The sequence below is a fragment of the Arachis ipaensis genome, chromosome B6, assembly GCF_059453495.1.
Source record: "Arachis ipaensis isolate K30076 ecotype BB chromosome B6, ASM5945349v1, whole genome shotgun sequence".
NCBI classification, from domain to species: Eukaryota; Viridiplantae; Streptophyta; class Magnoliopsida; order Fabales; family Fabaceae; genus Arachis; species Arachis ipaensis.
Window position 1 is genome coordinate 37,937,805 of NC_142441.1, and position 18,778 is coordinate 37,956,582.

Sequence of the window (18,778 nt, forward strand, 5' to 3'; positions counted from 1 at the left end):
CAGGAGAATTGGGGACTATAATGTCAAACATCCCTACTAGGCATTCTCCTGCAATACTTTTTCCCTTGTCATGCGACTTGAGTGCAGTTGTTTCTCTTATTTTTTTGTCTGCTGGCATAGGGATTTCACCGGCGAGGCATTCATCAGTGTTAGAGTACAACTTTGGACCAGTTAATTGTGCTTCTGATGAGTTCCGCATGCCCTGAGTATTGGTTCTACAGATCCCCGACGTGAATGTCTCAGCACCTCCTTTAAGATGGGGTAAATTATTATGAAGGTCAGTGAAGTTCTTCTCAATATTTAACAGGCGTTTCTCAAAACACTGCATGTTATCCTCCATGACAGCAGTTCTAACCTCATGGTTCTACACAAAAAAACAACTAGCATTACTTTTGACTATACTATCAGGGGATGAAGTTCCAAAAGAAGTGTCGGAATAAAAATATGCATGAGATTAAAAAAGCATTTGTCTATGTCGGAAGGCCTTGTCTACCCATATGAACACAACATGTACCACATATAACAATGAAAAAAACACTCAAAACTTGTACAGTATACAAACCTACACAATATCTAGCACCTTCTGGATAGAGGCTTTATCGACAACGTCAACAGCATCATCGATAGAGTCCTTATGCACAAATTGATCTACTGACTGTTAGAGTCATGAAAAAGCGAGACATCAGCACAAATAACGTGCGGCACGTCATCATTAAGTAAATGACTATAAAATTAACGAAACGAATAGACAAAAGTTAGACACGTAACCCCTTGGATCATAAGCTCCAGATTTAAGTTATTGTTGTCTTCCACGGAATGCACCTTCAGGACAGACGTGGGGCTCAGTGCTGGAACAACCCTACAGTACAAACAGTAATGTAGTATGCTCAAGCCAAAAAGTATAACAAAGACTAGGGTGGTTGGACGTGTGATCCGAAAAATGCACTACAACTTATAACAAAAAGGCATTAACAAAAAACTTAAAGCATTGTTGTGGCACTTACGCATCATCCGTCTGAGGCTCCTGTGAGTCATCCGCAGGAAGTGGCCGATATTCTTCCATGGTCACAACTTCAGAACACAACAAATATTAAGATTGAAAGTAAAGGAGGGAGAAAGATGTAGACTGGTGCATAAGACCATGCCTCAAATGCCCTATTTATAAGGCGAGGATGGTTCCTTCAAGGCAACCACAGTTGCTTACTCCGTACCTTCTATTGCTCAAAGGTCATGGCCCACAATTGTTGGGTTAATCAATCGACATCAAGCTTTTTTAATTTAACATAACGGTGAGAAATAGAACCGACTTAATATTAGAGTTGTTTAAAACGGTGGGTTTAGCAACTATCACAAAATAAATAGATATTAATATTTTTTATAATAATTTAATTATTATTCAACTAACATAGAATGAATAAAATTTTTTAATTTAAAGAATTTTTTATTTTATATTGGATGGTGTTTAAAACATCGTTTTAATATAATTTTTTAATATTATAATAATTTTATTGCATAATTATTAATCTTGACGAATAAAATTCTTCTATATAAAACTATTAATATATCTTATATTTTTTAATTAAAAATAAAAAATTAAACTATCATCTAAAGTATTATATATCAAAAAAGGGGTATTTATGTACTAAAAAATTCTATACTTATTAAAATACCTCAATTCTTTTTTTATATCAACTTCTAAATTTCATTTAATAACATCTGATGATATATATTAATGTGACATATCTAATGTTTACAGAATTGTTATACTAGGTTTAGATATATCTCAATAAAATATATATATTTTTAATTAAATAATAGTAACTAATTTTACTAATTTACCCATCAAAAAGAACTTGACTGACTTAGATCACATTAATATAAGTCTTACATGCATAATCAAAAATGATCATCGAAATAAATACATAACATTTTAGGAGTACAGACATATAAATTTGTCATTTCGATTTACTTGTTATTTCTCGTTATTATATCACAATGTATGTTAGACAGGAAAACATATGTCATACATGGAAACATATACATAAAGTACAATAAAACCTAGAGAAGTAAGAACTAATAAGCCATTAAAGATAACGTGATTATTTGGGTGCTATGAAATTGATAAAAAATATTTTTTTAAATGAAAATGATTTTTTTACTGTATTTAAGAATTTTCTAATAATAAAAATAAAAGTAAGACTAAAATAAAAAAAACATCATTTTTAAAAAACTACAACTAACATTATTTTCAAAAAGATTTTTTTCTAAAAAAAATTATTAACAAACATGATAATAAATTAAAAAAAGTACTCTTATCTTATTTTATTCAAATATTATTTGAAAGAGTAAAAAAATATTTTTACATGAGATTTCAAAAAATAAAATTATTTTTATTTTTGTAAAAAAAATTTTCAAAAAAATTATTTTAGAAAAACATCTTTTTCGTAAAATAATTTGATGAATATTATGTGTATATAAAACAAAAATAAAAACAAAATATAAGGTGTGCTGCTTAATTTAGCAAGTTTCATCCAAATAAACAATCAGAATAACAGAATCAAAAATATATAAAAAAAATTAATGTAGGATATATTGTCGAAAATAAAAATAAATAAAACAATGATAACTTATTTTCTATGCACTTACTTTATTTTTCAATCCTACCGTTGCCAAAACTTGAAGTCTCATCACACTATAAAAATTGTTAATTAGGAGTGTTTTCAAAGAGAAATGATTAAATACTACAGAGCATGGGATTAACCAAATCAAGCTAAAAGATTTGGTCGTTGATCCCTGTTAGAAAACCTTTTGGCATTCTGAATGGGAGGATACAAGTTTTGTAGACTTTCTTCATCTATATTGCACTATACCTAGACTGACAAAAGCAGCATCATTATTGAATTGCAACAGCTGCACCTTTTCAAGAAAATGCATCATTTCCCGCCAAAATTAATAGGTTTGACATGGTGAAAAAAATTGGACTGATAGTCATCTCCAACTTTTGTGTAGTCCTCAGAAAAATCACGTAATTTTTCTCTATGTTGACACCTATTCTGAGAATAGCAAGAGTTTCTTTCATGCCCTGGGTTTTAAAATTTCATGCTTGTGCCTATTTACTAACAACAAAAGTTAGTGATGAATTTAGGGGGAGGGAAGACACATTATAATTCTTTTATTTCGAGCGAAGATAAAAAATATGAGTGACAAATAGGGCTCAACGAACTTTTTTTAAGTAATAAAAAAATAAATTCCGTTGTTTATAAAAAATAAAAATCTTAATAAATGCTTATTTTTAATAAACAAAATAATGCTTAGAGGGACACCTACAAAATTTCCAAAATTAAATTATTTAAATATTTTAAATAAAAAATTTATGTAGCAAGTACAATTTTGTAAATAAATATAAAATAATAAATAATTAAATACTTATTTAAATAATATATACAGCTTAAAAATATTTAAATTTGTTGAACCTAAACTGAAAATAATTATCAATTATTACTTTAATATGTGTAAAGTAAGATATTTTTTATCTGTTACTTAATTTACTAATAATTTAAAATTAGTTTAGAGTTAATTTTTGTTTTCATATATTTTTTGTCATTACTTATAACATTTTTAGGATTTAAACAACATTAATAAACTAAACAGATTTAAATATTACATGACACTACAATAGCATATATTATTTTTGAGGGTTATATGAATAAAAAAAATTTAAATTTATCAAAAAAACAAAATTTGACACTATTTTAAGTATGAAAATATATGCATCACAAATATCATATGCATCACATATAATTTTTCTTTTTTTTTTTTGCGCCACTGTCTCATTAGAATTTGTCTGTACCTCTTAGGATTGGTAATCTATACTTTACTTGCGGCTATTCAATCCGGACCAACTCATTCGGATAGAATAGGATTTAGAATTTTTGGGTGCGGGTAGGGTTAGGGTTAATAAATTGTCAACCCATAGGTAAAATAGGGTAGAATTTTTAATAAGTTTTCAACTTACGGATAAAATTAGAGTAGAGCCTAAACCCTACTCTTCCTTACCCGTTGTCAGCCCTATCTCTACACTGTATACCTTAAACAGTGAATAAACATATATAAAGATTCTCTTAAAAAAAATGATGAATTTATGTATTTATATTTTTTTATTTAATTTATGCTATAAATAGTAATCTTTTATTTTATTTTTTTTTTTGGTGACTTAATCTTTTATTTTATTTAATACCTAATAAATTTAGATTCTAATTTTAAAAAATTCTTTTTAATATAGTTTAATTGAAATATTTTCATAATATAATTGGCAACTTTAATTTTTCTCATAATCAGCAGTGGTTTGCCACGCTTCATCTCCATCAAGTAACTTTTTTAGTCTATAATTTATATCTCATAAAAAAATTATGTTAATATATTAAAAAGATAAATATTTATTTATTTATTTTTAAAATTCTAATTTTTTTTATTATAAAAGTTTTGGACATTTTTTATTTAATTTATGTTATAAATAATAATATTTTATTTTATTTAATACATAATAAATTTAGACAATGATATAAATATATATGTGCATCTGACATATTTGACCATTCACATATATTAAATCGTATTAATAAAAAATTAAAGAGGAGTGTAAAATTTTTTTTTACAAAAGAAATTTAATAATAAACTTTTTAAAAATATATACAAATAAAAATTAAGAATCAACAATTAAAAATTACGTCAAACAATTGCGTTTTTTTTAAGAAAATTAAATCAATGACCATTTTAAAAATTAAGAATTACCAAAAAAAATTCTTTCAGTTTATTTTACATTATTTTATTAGTAGCAGATAAAAAAAAACCAACATACTCAATAAAAAAATAATTGACTAAAAATATTTATCATATTATATATATCATAATGTCATTATTAAAACATGTATAAGTACTTAAAGTAGTGAGATGATAAAATTTATTTTTTTTATTACTTGAATGTAAATAACAATAGCATATTCGAATGTAAATGATAATATTATAGTGATCTAAATAAAATTAGATACTCATATTACATACGATATCAGTAAAATTAGCCAATTTTACAGTGCGAATTTGGCATTTTTTTCTTAAATTTGGTGGACTCCAAATCATAATCTGACCCGTATATTTTAGCGGGTTAGCTTGATAGCTCAATCCGTTTTGTCACCCCTAATATTTTTTTGACAAAAATTGATCTAGATACATCATATTTATCCAAATTTGCATGTATGATAGTATATCAACCTAGCGGATTAGATTGGGACTAAAATGAAAAAAAAAAAGCTAACATAAAATATCAATAACGAAGACTGATGAATTTGAAAAACTCCAAATTAATATTATAATGATCAAACATTGTTAAAAATAATTAATAACAAAATTATTAAACGGAATTTTAATTCACAGTTGTTGATTAATAATTCTGTTATTGTGCATATTTGTTATTGGACTTAGTGCAACTTAAAACCCAAAGATGTGGTAAATAAGTTTCAAGATCTCCATGCCCAAAAATAGTTGCTATCCGATTCGGTCAGAGAAGAAGATCCCTTAGGTGTGGCTTGTCTCTACTTTTTGTTCATCCATCACAGAAGGTAGCTATTATAGCTACGTGGAGGAGGAAGTAGAAGTGGAACAGATGGAGCTGACAAGGATCAAGGATTCATCAAGGGTCAGAAATCCTTCTTGGTGACCATGTCAACATGGAAGGCTCAATTGATGAAACTTGATGAGAAGGGATGAGAGAGAGGTAATTGCATGTTGGTTTTGCTTTCGGTTTCCCTCTCTCCTCTCTCTGTCCGAACCGGTTTTGGTGATTGAAACAGAAGAAGTTGGCTCGGTTGAACCGTTTCAACCTAGGAAGCTTCCCCTTCTATAATAAGGGTGAACGGACAAGGCTTGAGATAAGGAGAGAAAGCACAGGGTTATCATAACTACCCAAAGCTAACAGAAGTTCTTCTCCTTCAATGTGTTTCATTTTGTATTTTCTTTAGTTTTGTCTGTCTTGAGTCTCATAGTGAAAAAGGTAAACAAGTGTGAGATTTGTAAGAAAAATCCAGTGAGCCAAAAAAGGCAGAGTGTACAAAATTAAAGAAAAAGCCATACGTTTCTTAGAGGTGCTTTGTACATCTATGTGTTGTGTATCATCATTCTGTGGGAGTCCCCTTGCAAATTGGGTTAGCACTTAGCAGTTGAAAGCTTGGTGGGTGACCAAGTCAAGTTCAAGATTGGGGATAGATTCTGGACTTGTCCTTGATAGGAAGGGTAGTTCCCAGAAAGAATTAGTGTTTGTAATCTGTATTATTATAGTGAAATTCCATCATAGTTGTGATGGAGACTGGATGTAGGCTACATTGCACTTAACAGCTGAACCAGGATACATCTTGGTGTGATTTTCTCATTCTCTTCTACTACATTACTGTTTCTGTTGAATAGGAGACAAAATTGAAAAATATATCTTCATCAGTCACGAGACAAAAAAAATGTCTTTTGGCCAGTGACGAGACAAAAAGCAGAAATATCTCCTAGAGGTTTCTTAAAGGGCAGAAAGTGTTCGCAACAAAAAGGGGCTAAGATTCAACCCCCTTCTCTTAGCCACTGATAACCATCAAAGACTAAAACATACATTTTCTTTGAAATTCCAACTCAAATTTAATAGTAAAAAGAATAGAATTTTTTTAAAAAAATAAGACAACAATTTGGGGCTTTAAGAAAGAAAATAATTATCAGTAATATCATCCTATAAATATTACTTAAAATTGTCTTAAAAATATTTATTAAAAAATTAAAAACTTTTTTTTAAATATTTATTAACAAAATCACATTATTTCATCATTTTTAAAAATTAATCAATGATGAATCTTAAATATAAAAATAATTTTAATATATATATCCAATTATATATTATTAAGATAATAAAAATTATTTATTTATATTTACTGCGTGAATAATTATAAAGAAGACAAAAAAGAAACTATTTTATCTTTTTACTTTTTACTATTTCTAAAAAAATAAGGTCTTCTTAAATTTATATTTTTACCTAACATATTTAAAAGATGAAGACAAAGATAAATATTTATAATACTTAGGTAAAATTTATCTTTCATAAATAACTAATGTGTATTTTATTTTATATATAATTTTTTGATAAAAAAATTATATCTATTAATTTTTGAACTATTATTTCTAAATAAGATAGATATATTTATTGTGTACTTTTATAATTTAGTATTTTAAATGTCTTTATTTTTTATTGATTTTATTTTAACAAAAAAATAATGATATAAATAAAGTTAGGACAATATTAAAATGATAGAAAATATTTAATTAACAAAATAAAGTCTAAATAATATACTTAAAAAAATAAATAAATTTATTTTAAATAAAACATAATAGGAAAGCAGCATATGTATGATAGTATCTGTTGAGCCGCTAGTTTTTATGTAAATTGAATTCATCAAATTAGAATTACTTTCTCTAGTGTTAAATTGAATTAATCTTATTCGAATTAGTAGGATAAATAGGAACTCGAAATTGATAACTTAAATTTATGAAGGAATGAAATTCGATACAAATAAATTGACACATGCAAATTTACTTGAGTCTAGATGTATTAATTTACTTGTATCGAATTTCATTTTTTCATAAATCGAAACTACCAATTTCGATTTATATATTATTTATCTAACTAATTCGAGTCACATTTGATTCGATTTAATACCAAAAAATATAATTCAAAAATTCGATTTACATACAAATATATATAAAAGATGCGTATGTTTTTTTATTTAGGACTTTCATATAATATTTAAATTTGTTTAGTTTATTAATTATATTTATCTATAAAAAAATGAGACTCACCTACATGTTACATGTCCCTGCTTGTGCTTTTCACCACGTAATACTGTGTCCGTCTTTAAAACAAAATTTTAAAAAGGAAAAACATTAGTAAAGATGAATTTAAACAACATAAAATATAACAATTAATTTCAAATCAAACTTTAATTATTCATAATAAAAAATAATAAATTATTCAATATTCACTTCTCATGCAATGTGGGTTTTCAACGTCTACCTCAACAATATATTGGCAATAATAATAGACTTCCCTACTATTTTGAAATACATTAAAACACAGTAATAACATAATTTTTTAATATTTAAAATCATTATTTTCAAAACATGTAAATGGGCTTAATTTGTTTCTTCTTTTAAAAAAACATATTTTTTACCTATGTTGTTGTAAACGGTCCAAAATGTGGCCCATTCAATTCCACTAGCCTGAACAAACAATATAGTAATCGACTCACATTAATATCACGGCTGGCTTAAAAGCTTATTAGAACAAGCTAGACCTTATCATGTTCAATAAATGGGTAAATGGATCAATCAGTTTGATTCCACCCTGATCCATTTCGTGTTATGCACACAAAGATTTATATCCACCAAATCTGATCCTTCCATTTAATTTATTCATAAAATGGACGATGATTAAATTTGATATAGCTTAGTTCCAATAAAGTGGAATGGAACAGGTGAAAACTTTCCTATGCTATAATAATATTATACATTGGTCTCGGAGTACATTATTCTTTATATTTTATCTTTTTTTAACTATTATCTATACTATATATTATTATTATTGCTATCTATATTTAATTTATAAAAAATAGATTAAATACACTAGTTTAAATAATTTATTTATTTTTATCATTTAAATTTTAATTTATTATTACCTTTTATATTTATTTAATTATTATTGTATCAAACAATTCAATCAATAATTCTAATTGAATCAATAATCTAAGAAACCAACCATTTAACTGGATGGATTGTCAATAGGATTTTAATAACTATCGTTATCACATAGAAAGCAGCTTTAAGCCTTTAACAGAATTAAACCCCCGCGGCGGGATCCCTCCTTTTTTGTTTTGTTTCCTTTTTCGCTTAAAAACTTAAATTTTTTCCATAAATGATCAGGTAAAAAAATATCCGTTGAAAATTAATTCCCATTCATATGCCACGACTCTGCTTGGCAATAATAATAATAATAATAATAAATAATGTACTAAAAATTTAAATTTAATTTATTGTATTTTTAATAAAAAAATTAAATTTATCTATCATATATCCTAAGAAAATGTGTTATAAAATGGAACAAAAATTCATTTCAAAATTAAAGCTTCAAACTTTAATTCGATAAGTATCATGGTGGAAATTTTATTGATACCAATAATATAAAATAGACTTCAATTAAAAATAAATAAAGTAAAATATCAAATTTTTGTCCAAAAAAAAAATGATGATTCTCTTATTGATGATGACAAAAGTGAGAGAGGTAGGTTTAGAAGAAGGAGGAATAATTTTGATTATGAAAGACATGTGAATATCAAGCGGAGATACAGAATAGCCAGACTAACAAGTGAAAGAAGAAAACGAACATGTGAAGAGGAGAAAAGGAGACAATATTATTTATAAGGTGGGTGCAGATGATGATATATTAATAGTTTTGTCTCGAAGTAAAGTCGTGGAGAATGAAAGGGGTAATTTTTTAGATATGCAAGATTAAAACTTAGAAATAGTGTTGATAGTTCTATCTCAACTAAATATTTTGAGGATGACAGATATTAGGATGAGGTGATACAAGAAACCCAAATGGATTTGGTTGGTGGTCTAAGCCAAGGAGTGATCCAAAATGAAGTGAAACAGGATGCTTCAGTTCATATAGTGTGTAACACCCAAACTTTTGACACGTCATGACCAATGTCAATCATTTAGGTGTTACTTGTTGTAAGGACCTACTTGACTCTAGACTCGAATTTTGTAAACAAATATTAATATAAGCCTTTATCGGTTCAGCGTAATTAACTTATTTATCAAGAAAAAATCGTTTAGTTACTCGCAAAGTTAATACTTAAAGCCATATCATAGATAAATACATGGTAACAGAAAATATCATACAACAATTATATACGAGTTAAACTTAGAGATTCATGTCATCTATCAAAAGGTGAGTACTACACCAAGTTATATATATACAGATACAAAAGAGAAAGTTAGTCCCAACCCTCACACGGGTTTCCTAAACTGGAACCAAATTACTAAGAGGTCCTACTCCTCTAAAAGTACTACAAAAGCGAGGGGAAAGTAATACTACTAATCATCAAAAGGAGTAAAAAGTCAGCTAGGTCAATCTCCAAAATGATCTTCAGCTAGAGTGAACACGTACGACATGCCGGGATCGAAACATGGGTGATGTACCAAACCCCAAACTCAACGGACTCCTCTACCGATCCCATCTAGGGAGGGGGAAAAAGAAAGAGAAGAAGGGTGAAAACCTAGAGTTCTCAGCAAGGTAAAAAGGGAACCTAAGGTCTTTGTCTCTAAGTTGTCATGGAACAAAAAGAAGAATAAGTACAGAAACGCAGGGCACAAATACACATACAACAAGTAAATAGTATAAACAATTTAGGAAATAGCAATAAATAATTCACAAGAAGTTCATATGTGCAAATAAGATTATGCATGCATGTTCCTAGTGCAGGCCATGAGCTCATGCGTCGGTTGTCTACCCGCAACCCGATGTTACTCGGAGTGAACCCCGAATATGTTTCCCTTACTAAAAGAGACTACACTAAGTTATATATGTATACAGATACAAAAGAGAAAGTCAGTCCTAACCCTCATACGGGTTTCCTAAAATGGAACCAAACTACTAAGAGGTCCTACCCCTCTAAAAGTACTACAAAAGCGAGGAAAAAGTAATACTACTAATCATCAAAAGGAGTAAAAAGTCAGCTAGGTCAATCTCCGAAATGGTCTTCATCTAGAGTGAACACGTACGACATGCTGGGATCGAAACAAGGGCGATGTACCAAATCCGAAACTCAATGGACTCCTCTACCGATCCCATCTAGGGAGGGGAAAAAAGAAAGAGAAGAAGGGTGAGAACCTAGAGTTCTCAGCAAGGTAAAAAGGGAATCTAAGATATTTGTCTCTAAGTTGTCGTAGAACAAAAAGAAGAATAAGCACAGAAACACAGGGCACAAATATACATACAACAAGTAAATAGTATAAACAATTTGGAAATAGCAATAAATAATTCACAAGAAGTTCATATATGCAAATAAGATGATGCATGCCTGTTCCTAGTGCAGGCCATGAGCTCATGCGTCGGTTGTCTATCCGCAACTCGACGTTACTCGGAGTGAACCCCGAATATGGTTCCTTACTGTGTCAGTCAGACACCTTGGCATCACGGTTACCCGTGTCAGTTAGGCCTCATCATAATAACATTCTAATGTGCATCACAGTAAGAAACAGTGCTATCAGTTAGGCAAACATTCTCGCATTAGCAATCTCAGGCTATCAGTTAGGCATGCACTTTCGCATAGCAGTTTGGCACAAGGCCCATTCAACATACACTTTTCATAAATTATTATCCGTTTCAGTTATCTCTTTCATACGTGACTTCTCATTTTCCTTTTTCTTTACTATGCCTCCACATCACCAATTATATACACACCCCCACATCACCTACATTATTAAACATTCCTCTGCATCACCACCTAATTACACATACCTCCGCATCACCAATTAACCTTAAACCTTCCTTGGTTATTCTAATGCTACTGTTTTAGAATCCAAAACTTGGTATTGAGGTAATTTGGTCATAGTTTAAGTTGTACTATCTCTTTTAAAAAAGATGCTGTCATTGTTTTTAAGAAAGTGCAGAAAAAACAATAGGGGAAGTAAATTTATTAAATTCACTAAAAATCTAATTTTTACCCATATCATTTCAAAATTTATGACCTTAAACAAGACTCTTTCAGTTTTCCAACAAATCAAGCTCCAGATCATTACCATGCCACATGAAAAAGTTATGAGGTTAGAAACACAGCTCTGCCTTTTAGAATTCTGTTTTCAAAATCCAGCGAGCAACTCACACTTTTTGCAACATATCTAATTGGTTAAAAAGAGTTTTGATACAAAATTTAAATTGAAGATTATGGGAACACAAAGCTTGGAATTGCCATTGGTTCTAGCTCAAATACTCATCAGAAATGTAAATTAGGTAGATTAGAAGTTGGTGTTTGTGTAGTAAAGAAACATAATTTTCTGCAGAAACCATCAATCTTTAAAAATTTATTTTTCCCAAACCACTCATCAATAAATTCTGAATTTTTTATGAGATGCTCAAAACATTTTAAAGTTTCATAAAAAAACAGTCTCATTCAAAAAAGGGAGGGCCTAGAATGCTCCCAGAAATGGATTTATTCTACTGTCAATTATGCAGAAATTTTGTCTAGACTTTTTCAGCAATCTTACATACCATATTCCATACTTAAACCTATAACCTTTCCAAAATCATACTTCTAACCTTTCTTCAGTTATTCAAAAATGCTTCCATAGCCAACACAGCCTAAGAACTCAAATTCAATGAATTCCACAATTTCAAGTACTTTATCATAATCAAACTTCCACTTTTCAGCATTATATCAAACATAACAATTCATATATTCTAACCATCATTCAAACACACACTAGAGCTATATTCAACATCAAAAAAGCATATGATAGTCCATCAATTCTCATAATAGGCACAACCACAAGAATAACAATCTAACTATCCTACCCCTTACTTGTTGGTATCGAAAATCGAGGGGCTTTACTCTTAAGTTCACTTGCTCGGCTACAACACCTAATGCATTATAATTTAATTTCATTTATCATCATCATTTTGGCCTTGAAGCCGAACCTATGATCACAAAAAAGGAAAAGATAAAATACTCACCTCCTCAAGCTAGATGGTTCGGTGGTTCAGGAAAATTAAGAAAAATTCCCCTGAGCTTCACAAACTGGAAGGAAGAACAAGCTTGGACTACTTGATGATGATAAAAACCAAATTGAATAGAGGGGAAAGAATCGAAGCTAACTTACCTAATGAGGGGTTCCAAGTCAGCAAAGGTTGATGCAGGAAGATGAGAGTTATGTCCTCAAACTCCTATGAAAATTGAAGGGTTGAAGAAGGTTGCATGCTAGCCGTGTTCTTCTGTTGGGTCACTATTGGTCTTCTCTCTTTTTCCTTCTTTGAATTAGGTGATATACTTTGTAAGTGTTTAAATGAGTGAAGGTGGGATAGGTGTAAGTTTCATATGTGTTTCGTGGCTCAAGGAGAGGGATGAAGTAATACATATGTTTAAGAGCAGTGACTAAGCATTCACTAGGTTAGTTGGTTAGTTGACCATGAGGTGTAATCATGGTTTTGGGGGGAGGGAAGGAGGTGCTGTCTGTGGAAATCAAAAGAAAAGAAAAACTAATATTGTTGTCTCTAATCATGGCTAAACTATAATTGGGTTAGGTAAGCTAATGGTTTAGTTGATCTTAGGGTTTTACATAAGGATGACTAAAGCTTTGATTGAATTTATCTTATGGCAAAAGTATTTTGGGTTAAGAATAGAAATTGTGATCGTGTACTAATTGTTAATTGATGATGCATCTAGGGTTGTTCCTCTGCTAATTTATTATTCAGTGAACTTAATAAATTAACAAAATAAAGAAAATTTGATTATAGCGGTAATTAATTAATTACACAAAACTTGTTGTTTGGAAAAGCTAAAAAGTTTTAGCGCCATGGGTTATAATTCTAACTTACTACCTATGTCATATATATACCTAAACCTATGCGTGTCGGTGAACGTCATAAGAAATGAGAAATCTAAGGTCTTATGGGGTAGGGTGGTTACATAGTGGACGATGATGAATCTATATTTGTCTCCTATATCCACCGAATTTTGAAGAAGCTATTATAAATAGAAGCTTCTTTAATGGATAAAGTAATGACAACAAAGTCAAAAAGAGTAGAGTTTGATATATGTTCTAAAATCAGATATGGAGAAAAATGAAAGTGCATATCAGAGAGACCTAGAAGAAGATTGAGAGCAGATATCGTGGCTAATAAACATGTGATGGATAAGAGAACGAAGGCGAATAGCTCTAGAAATAGGAAGAGATCCGCAAAAGAGAAATCAGCAAAAAGAGAAGTTAGACGAGTGCTCACCAGAGAGAAAAAAGAGACTAGTTTTGTGCGAGACCTTAGTAGCGAAAATGAAGAGGTAGAGTCTGAAGATGAAGCTATCAAAACTTGGAGAGTGGGAACTCAATTAAAGTTGACCTGCAGCAATGATGAAACAGAAGTAGCATATCTCATAAAGGAACTAGCTAAAACTAAGAAGATAGATGAGATTTCCATCATAACAAGAATAAGAAAGAGAATAATGGCGAACCGTAAGCAGTAAAGGTGACATCTTTCAAGGACTTTTCTCTCATGTAAAAAGAAGAGATCTTACATAGTAAAATTTTTTATAGGTGGTATCAGATTGCTTAGTTGATATTTTGTAGTGTTTTACTTAGCTATTGCGGCTAATAAGGGTGTAGGAATCTTTAGTAATTTATGTTTAGGGTTATTTGTATATTTGATTGTTTGTTATTTTTTGGATTTGAGTTGTTGTGAACTTCTGTTTGTCGTTTTGTTAGCACGGAATGCTAACATTTTCTTCTTGTTCGGGTCGAGAATCTTACCAACCATAAAAAAAAAAATCATATACTTTAAGGACACATGTTAATATTACAAAATAAGATAATTTTCATTAAAAATATAAAAAATTTAAATTTTTAATATATTTATTTTGTATTCGTTAAATAAAAATATTTAAATTTTTTTACTAGTGGTAAGCTTATCATGTACTTTTAGAATATATATTAGCTAAATCTAAAATTTTTAAATTTGTAATCTTAACATATGTCCTTAAAATAATAATAATAATAATAATACGCCATTGAAAAGATGATCCATATGCCTAATCCAATATCATTAATATTAATATTAGTTTGACTTTCAGAATTTAACTAATGAATGTCCTAAAGTATTTTCAAAGTGAAAGATATAAAAAAAAAAAAGTGATTTTAAGATGTTTATTATATAAAACAATATTTTAAAAAAAAATCAAAATTTCTTTTATATAAGTTACTTGAGTCCAGCAAAAGTCTAATTTTAAATCCGCAGTACTAGAGGAATAGTTTTGGAAGAAGCATCCAAAACAAGGTTTGGTTGCAACGAGCAAGCATTAATTGTTTGCTTAGAAAAATGGAAATTTTAGCTGTGGAAACTGGAAAACTCCGTTGGTCAACGAAATATGAATGATGTATGTATGAATGCTCAACGCTCCAGACAGCTAAGGTTCCACCACTATACGATAATTAGAGAGTGCCGTGTTTCCTTTCTTGTTTTTCTATTATTAGTTTATTACGGACAAAAAATGAGACTACTCTAGTTACCAATATTACTCTTTCAAACATGTTTCCTTCTCACAACACTTATTTTCTCCAAATTAAAATCTTCAATAATCTAACACCAAAACCCGAGATCCTCGGAAGTTGTTCTACTTCTCTGGCGAGATGAAGATTATTCATTCATGTTTTTCTACTTGTTTCTCTGTCAAAGAAGAAACCAAACAAGGTACTATTATCATTATGTATACTTTGTAATTAACCACGTGATTATTAATGTGTTCTTTTATTCCTCTTCTCTTTAATTTCCACGTCTGAATTTCATCCAATTATAGTTGGTTTATTTGTGTGGTTCACCAAACAGAAGAAGAGCGGAATAAGGAAGACGAGAGTGATGAAAGCTTTCGGGTCTTCACTTACAGGGAATTGGCATCAGCCACCCGTGGTTTTCATCCCTCTCACAAAATTGGAGAAGGAGGATTTGGTTCTGTCTACAAGGTTATAACTTATAAACCTCTCACTCTTTTAGTTATGGAACAAATAGACAAAAATATACCAGAGTTTAAGTACACACTAAAATTTATAAATATTAAAATAAATATATAAAATTTATTTTGATGAACAAAAATATACTTCCGAACCAATTACAAATCCACTGACGACATAATATTTTACATGTATTTTGAATTTTGTTTATATCGTACTCTTTTATATGTACTTTTGTGTATTTAATGTCACGTGGAATGGCATGAAATTATGTGTGAGGTGGATCTAGGGGATTGATTGGTTTGTTGTGAAGGGGGGGCTCCGGGATGGGACATTGGTGGCAGTGAAAGTGCTTTCCATAGAGATGGAGTCCATGCGAGGAGAGAGGGAGTTTGTGGCTGAATTGGCTACGCTTGCAAATATCAAGCACCAAAATTTGGTGATTCTTAGAGGGTGCTGTGTAGAAGGAGCAAAAAGATATCTAGTCTATGATTACATGGAGAACAACAACCTTCACCACACTTTCTTAGGTACTTTAACCTAATTTATTGAATTAGAGCTTGTAACGAAGAAAGCCTTGAAATTGTTATTATTATTATTTATAGGTTCGGAGGAAAGTAGGATGAGATTCAATTGGGAAGCAAGGAAGGAAGTGTCCATAGGTGTGGCCTCTGTTCTTGCGTTTCTTCATGAGGAACTTAAGCCTCATATTCTGCATAGAGATATCAAATCAAGCAACATCCTTCTTGATCGAGATTTCACACCAAAGGTCTCGGATTTTGGTCTCGCAAAGCTACTAAGAGATGACAAGTCTTATATCAGCACTCGAGTTGCTGGGACATTGTGAGTGCTACTCATATATATATGTTGATTAAGATGAATATATGTACAAACTAGGAAAGCTATATTTGATCCTTTTGGGTTTTCTCTCAAATCATTTGGCACAGGGGTTATCTTGCTCCAGAGTATGCTAGTTCCGGACAAGTGTCGCGAAAATCAGATGTTTACAGCTTTGGAGTGCTACTCTTAGAAATTATTAGTGGAAGACCCGTGGTTGGTGCTTATGAAGACATGGAACGTTTCATAGTAGAGAAGGTATGAAAGTTGTAACATTTCACCATTTACACATCTTTGGACATAATTAGGATTAGGAACGTAAATAACTTGTCATGTTATAAAAAGGATAAATTACTTAATTTGTCCTGACGTTTTCGATCTGTTTTAAATTTATCACTAGACATTAACTTCATCTAAAATATTAGAACAAAATTAAAAACGTTTTAAACATGTATGTGTTTTAGGCTTGGGCAGCATATGGAGAGAATGATCTATTAAAAATGGTTGATCCAGTGCTAGATATGAACTATCCTGGGGAGGAGGCGAAACGATTCCTCATGGTGGGTTTGCTTTGCGTTCAAGAAACTGCAAAGATTAGACCGCGGATGCCAGAGGTTGTAGACATGTTGAAGAACAAAAAGGACATGGAATGTGTACAGATTTCGAAACCAGGTTTTGTTGAGGATCTAAGGAACATTAGAATCAGGCAGGAAGTAATGCACTCATCGGAAGAATCAAGTTCTGGTGGAGCAACATTTGCAAGTAGTTCATCATTGACTACTTCTACTCTTGCCCGTTAAAAACTTTGCAATTCATTGCTTGAGGTTAAATTGTAGAGTTGGATCACACCAAATTCTTAGTCAAAGTCTTTGCGATCTCCTTTCTCGGTTTGTTTTTTCTTTGCATTTAATTCTATTTATTCAATCATTATTTTGTTGAAGAGTTGGGTGCAGAGTCACATTGCCCTTGCCCACTGGGAAGTCCTTTGTGGAGCTGCTTCTCCGTGGTCACAACCCACAATGGTGGGTCACTCCTTTTTATGGTCAAATCTTTAATGTAAATTAGGTCATAACCTAAAGAAAATGACAATTTGGTGTAACACTTGAGCCTAACCTATTTTATTTCCATTTTCAATTGTTTTTATTTTACTTATTATTCGTTATCAAATTGTTTTATTTTTTGGTTTCCGTGTCAAACCAAGTGGTTACTTATTGAGTTAAAGTCAAATTTGAGATTATTTGTTGTTTGAAAAATGTTATGTGCATTATATTTTTCTATAAAAATAATTGAAAATCTTAACTCATTTTTCTAGTTATATTTTCAATTTTTAAATAAATATATGTTTTGATATTTTTAAAAAATAAACATATATTTAAACTTTTATTTAATTAAATGTTAGGAGTATAATTATGTTAGAATTACCAAATAAAAAAAATAAATAAAAAACCCTAAGAAATGACTAGTGTGAATAATACTTGTAAAGAAAGATTAGATGGGGACACATGAAACTCCACAAGAATGAAAATCTGTCCTGTGAAATGTGAATAAATGGAGGCAAGGGCAGAAATGTAGGTTCCCGTTCCATATATAGTAACTTGTATAATCTCCGCGAATGTGTGATTATCAAATTGTCTTAATTTATTTATACATTAATTTATTCTTGTCTCCAATTTAAATATCTCTCCCGCCACCAAGAATTATGTTATATTATTATTTTAGAAGATTTTTTCATATTTTTTTGTTTTAAATTATTATATTTTCATAATAAATATGTCATGTATTTTTAGTTTGCATTGAAAGTTAGATTATGTTGAATTGTGTTCCATTTAATTTATGATTGTTATGTTTTTTTTTATGTTAACTTAACAAAAAAATTAAGGTAATATCTATAAATACCCAAGAATATTTATCTTTTCCGTAGAAACAATTAAATAAGAATTTGCGGTAAAGATAAGCAGGCAGGAGACGAAATCTTTTTTTAAATAAGGATGTGATAGAATATCGGAATTCGCCTCCAAAAATATCTATTGTCATCTTATCATTGGAAAATAAATTAAGAAGATTCCTATTCAATATTCATTGATATCTCTTTTGTAATTGTTTTTGTTAAAAATGATAGATAAAAATATAAGAAAATAATTTTTTT

General features: G+C 30.0%; 1 protein-coding gene across 2 annotated transcripts; it reads left to right on the plus strand.

Annotated features, from left to right (window-relative positions):
- Nucleotides 1-15,069: 15,069 nt before the first annotated feature.
- On the plus strand, nt 15,070-17,766 carry LOC107648631 (putative serine/threonine-protein kinase). 2 transcript variants are annotated; one of them, XM_016352432.3, is made up of 6 exons: nt 15,070-15,538; nt 15,674-15,807; nt 16,085-16,325; nt 16,401-16,638; nt 16,743-16,890; nt 17,097-17,766. In XM_016352432.3, exons 1-6 carry the CDS (start codon nt 15,478-15,480, stop codon nt 17,430-17,432), a joined length of 1,158 nt encoding a protein of 385 aa, XP_016207918.1. In that variant the 5' UTR covers nt 15,070-15,477; the 3' UTR covers nt 17,433-17,766. The 2 variants fall into 2 exon arrangements, with proteins under 2 accessions (XP_016207918.1, XP_016207919.1); XM_016352433.3 differs by having other exon boundaries at nt 15,076-15,538; nt 16,109-16,325.
- Nucleotides 17,767-18,778: the final 1,012 nt, after the last annotated feature.

Coding starts and splice junctions, on each gene's coding strand:
- LOC107648631 (XM_016352432.3), top strand. CDS start 15,478: ATGAAGATTATTCATTCATGTTTTTCTACTTGTTTCTCTGTCAAAGAA. Junction 15,539..15,673: donor CAAAGAAGAAACCAAACAAG/GTACTATTATCA, acceptor TTCACCAAACAG/AAGAAGAGCGGAATAAGGAA. Junction 16,326..16,400: donor CCTTCACCACACTTTCTTAG/GTACTTTAACCT, acceptor TATTATTTATAG/GTTCGGAGGAAAGTAGGATG.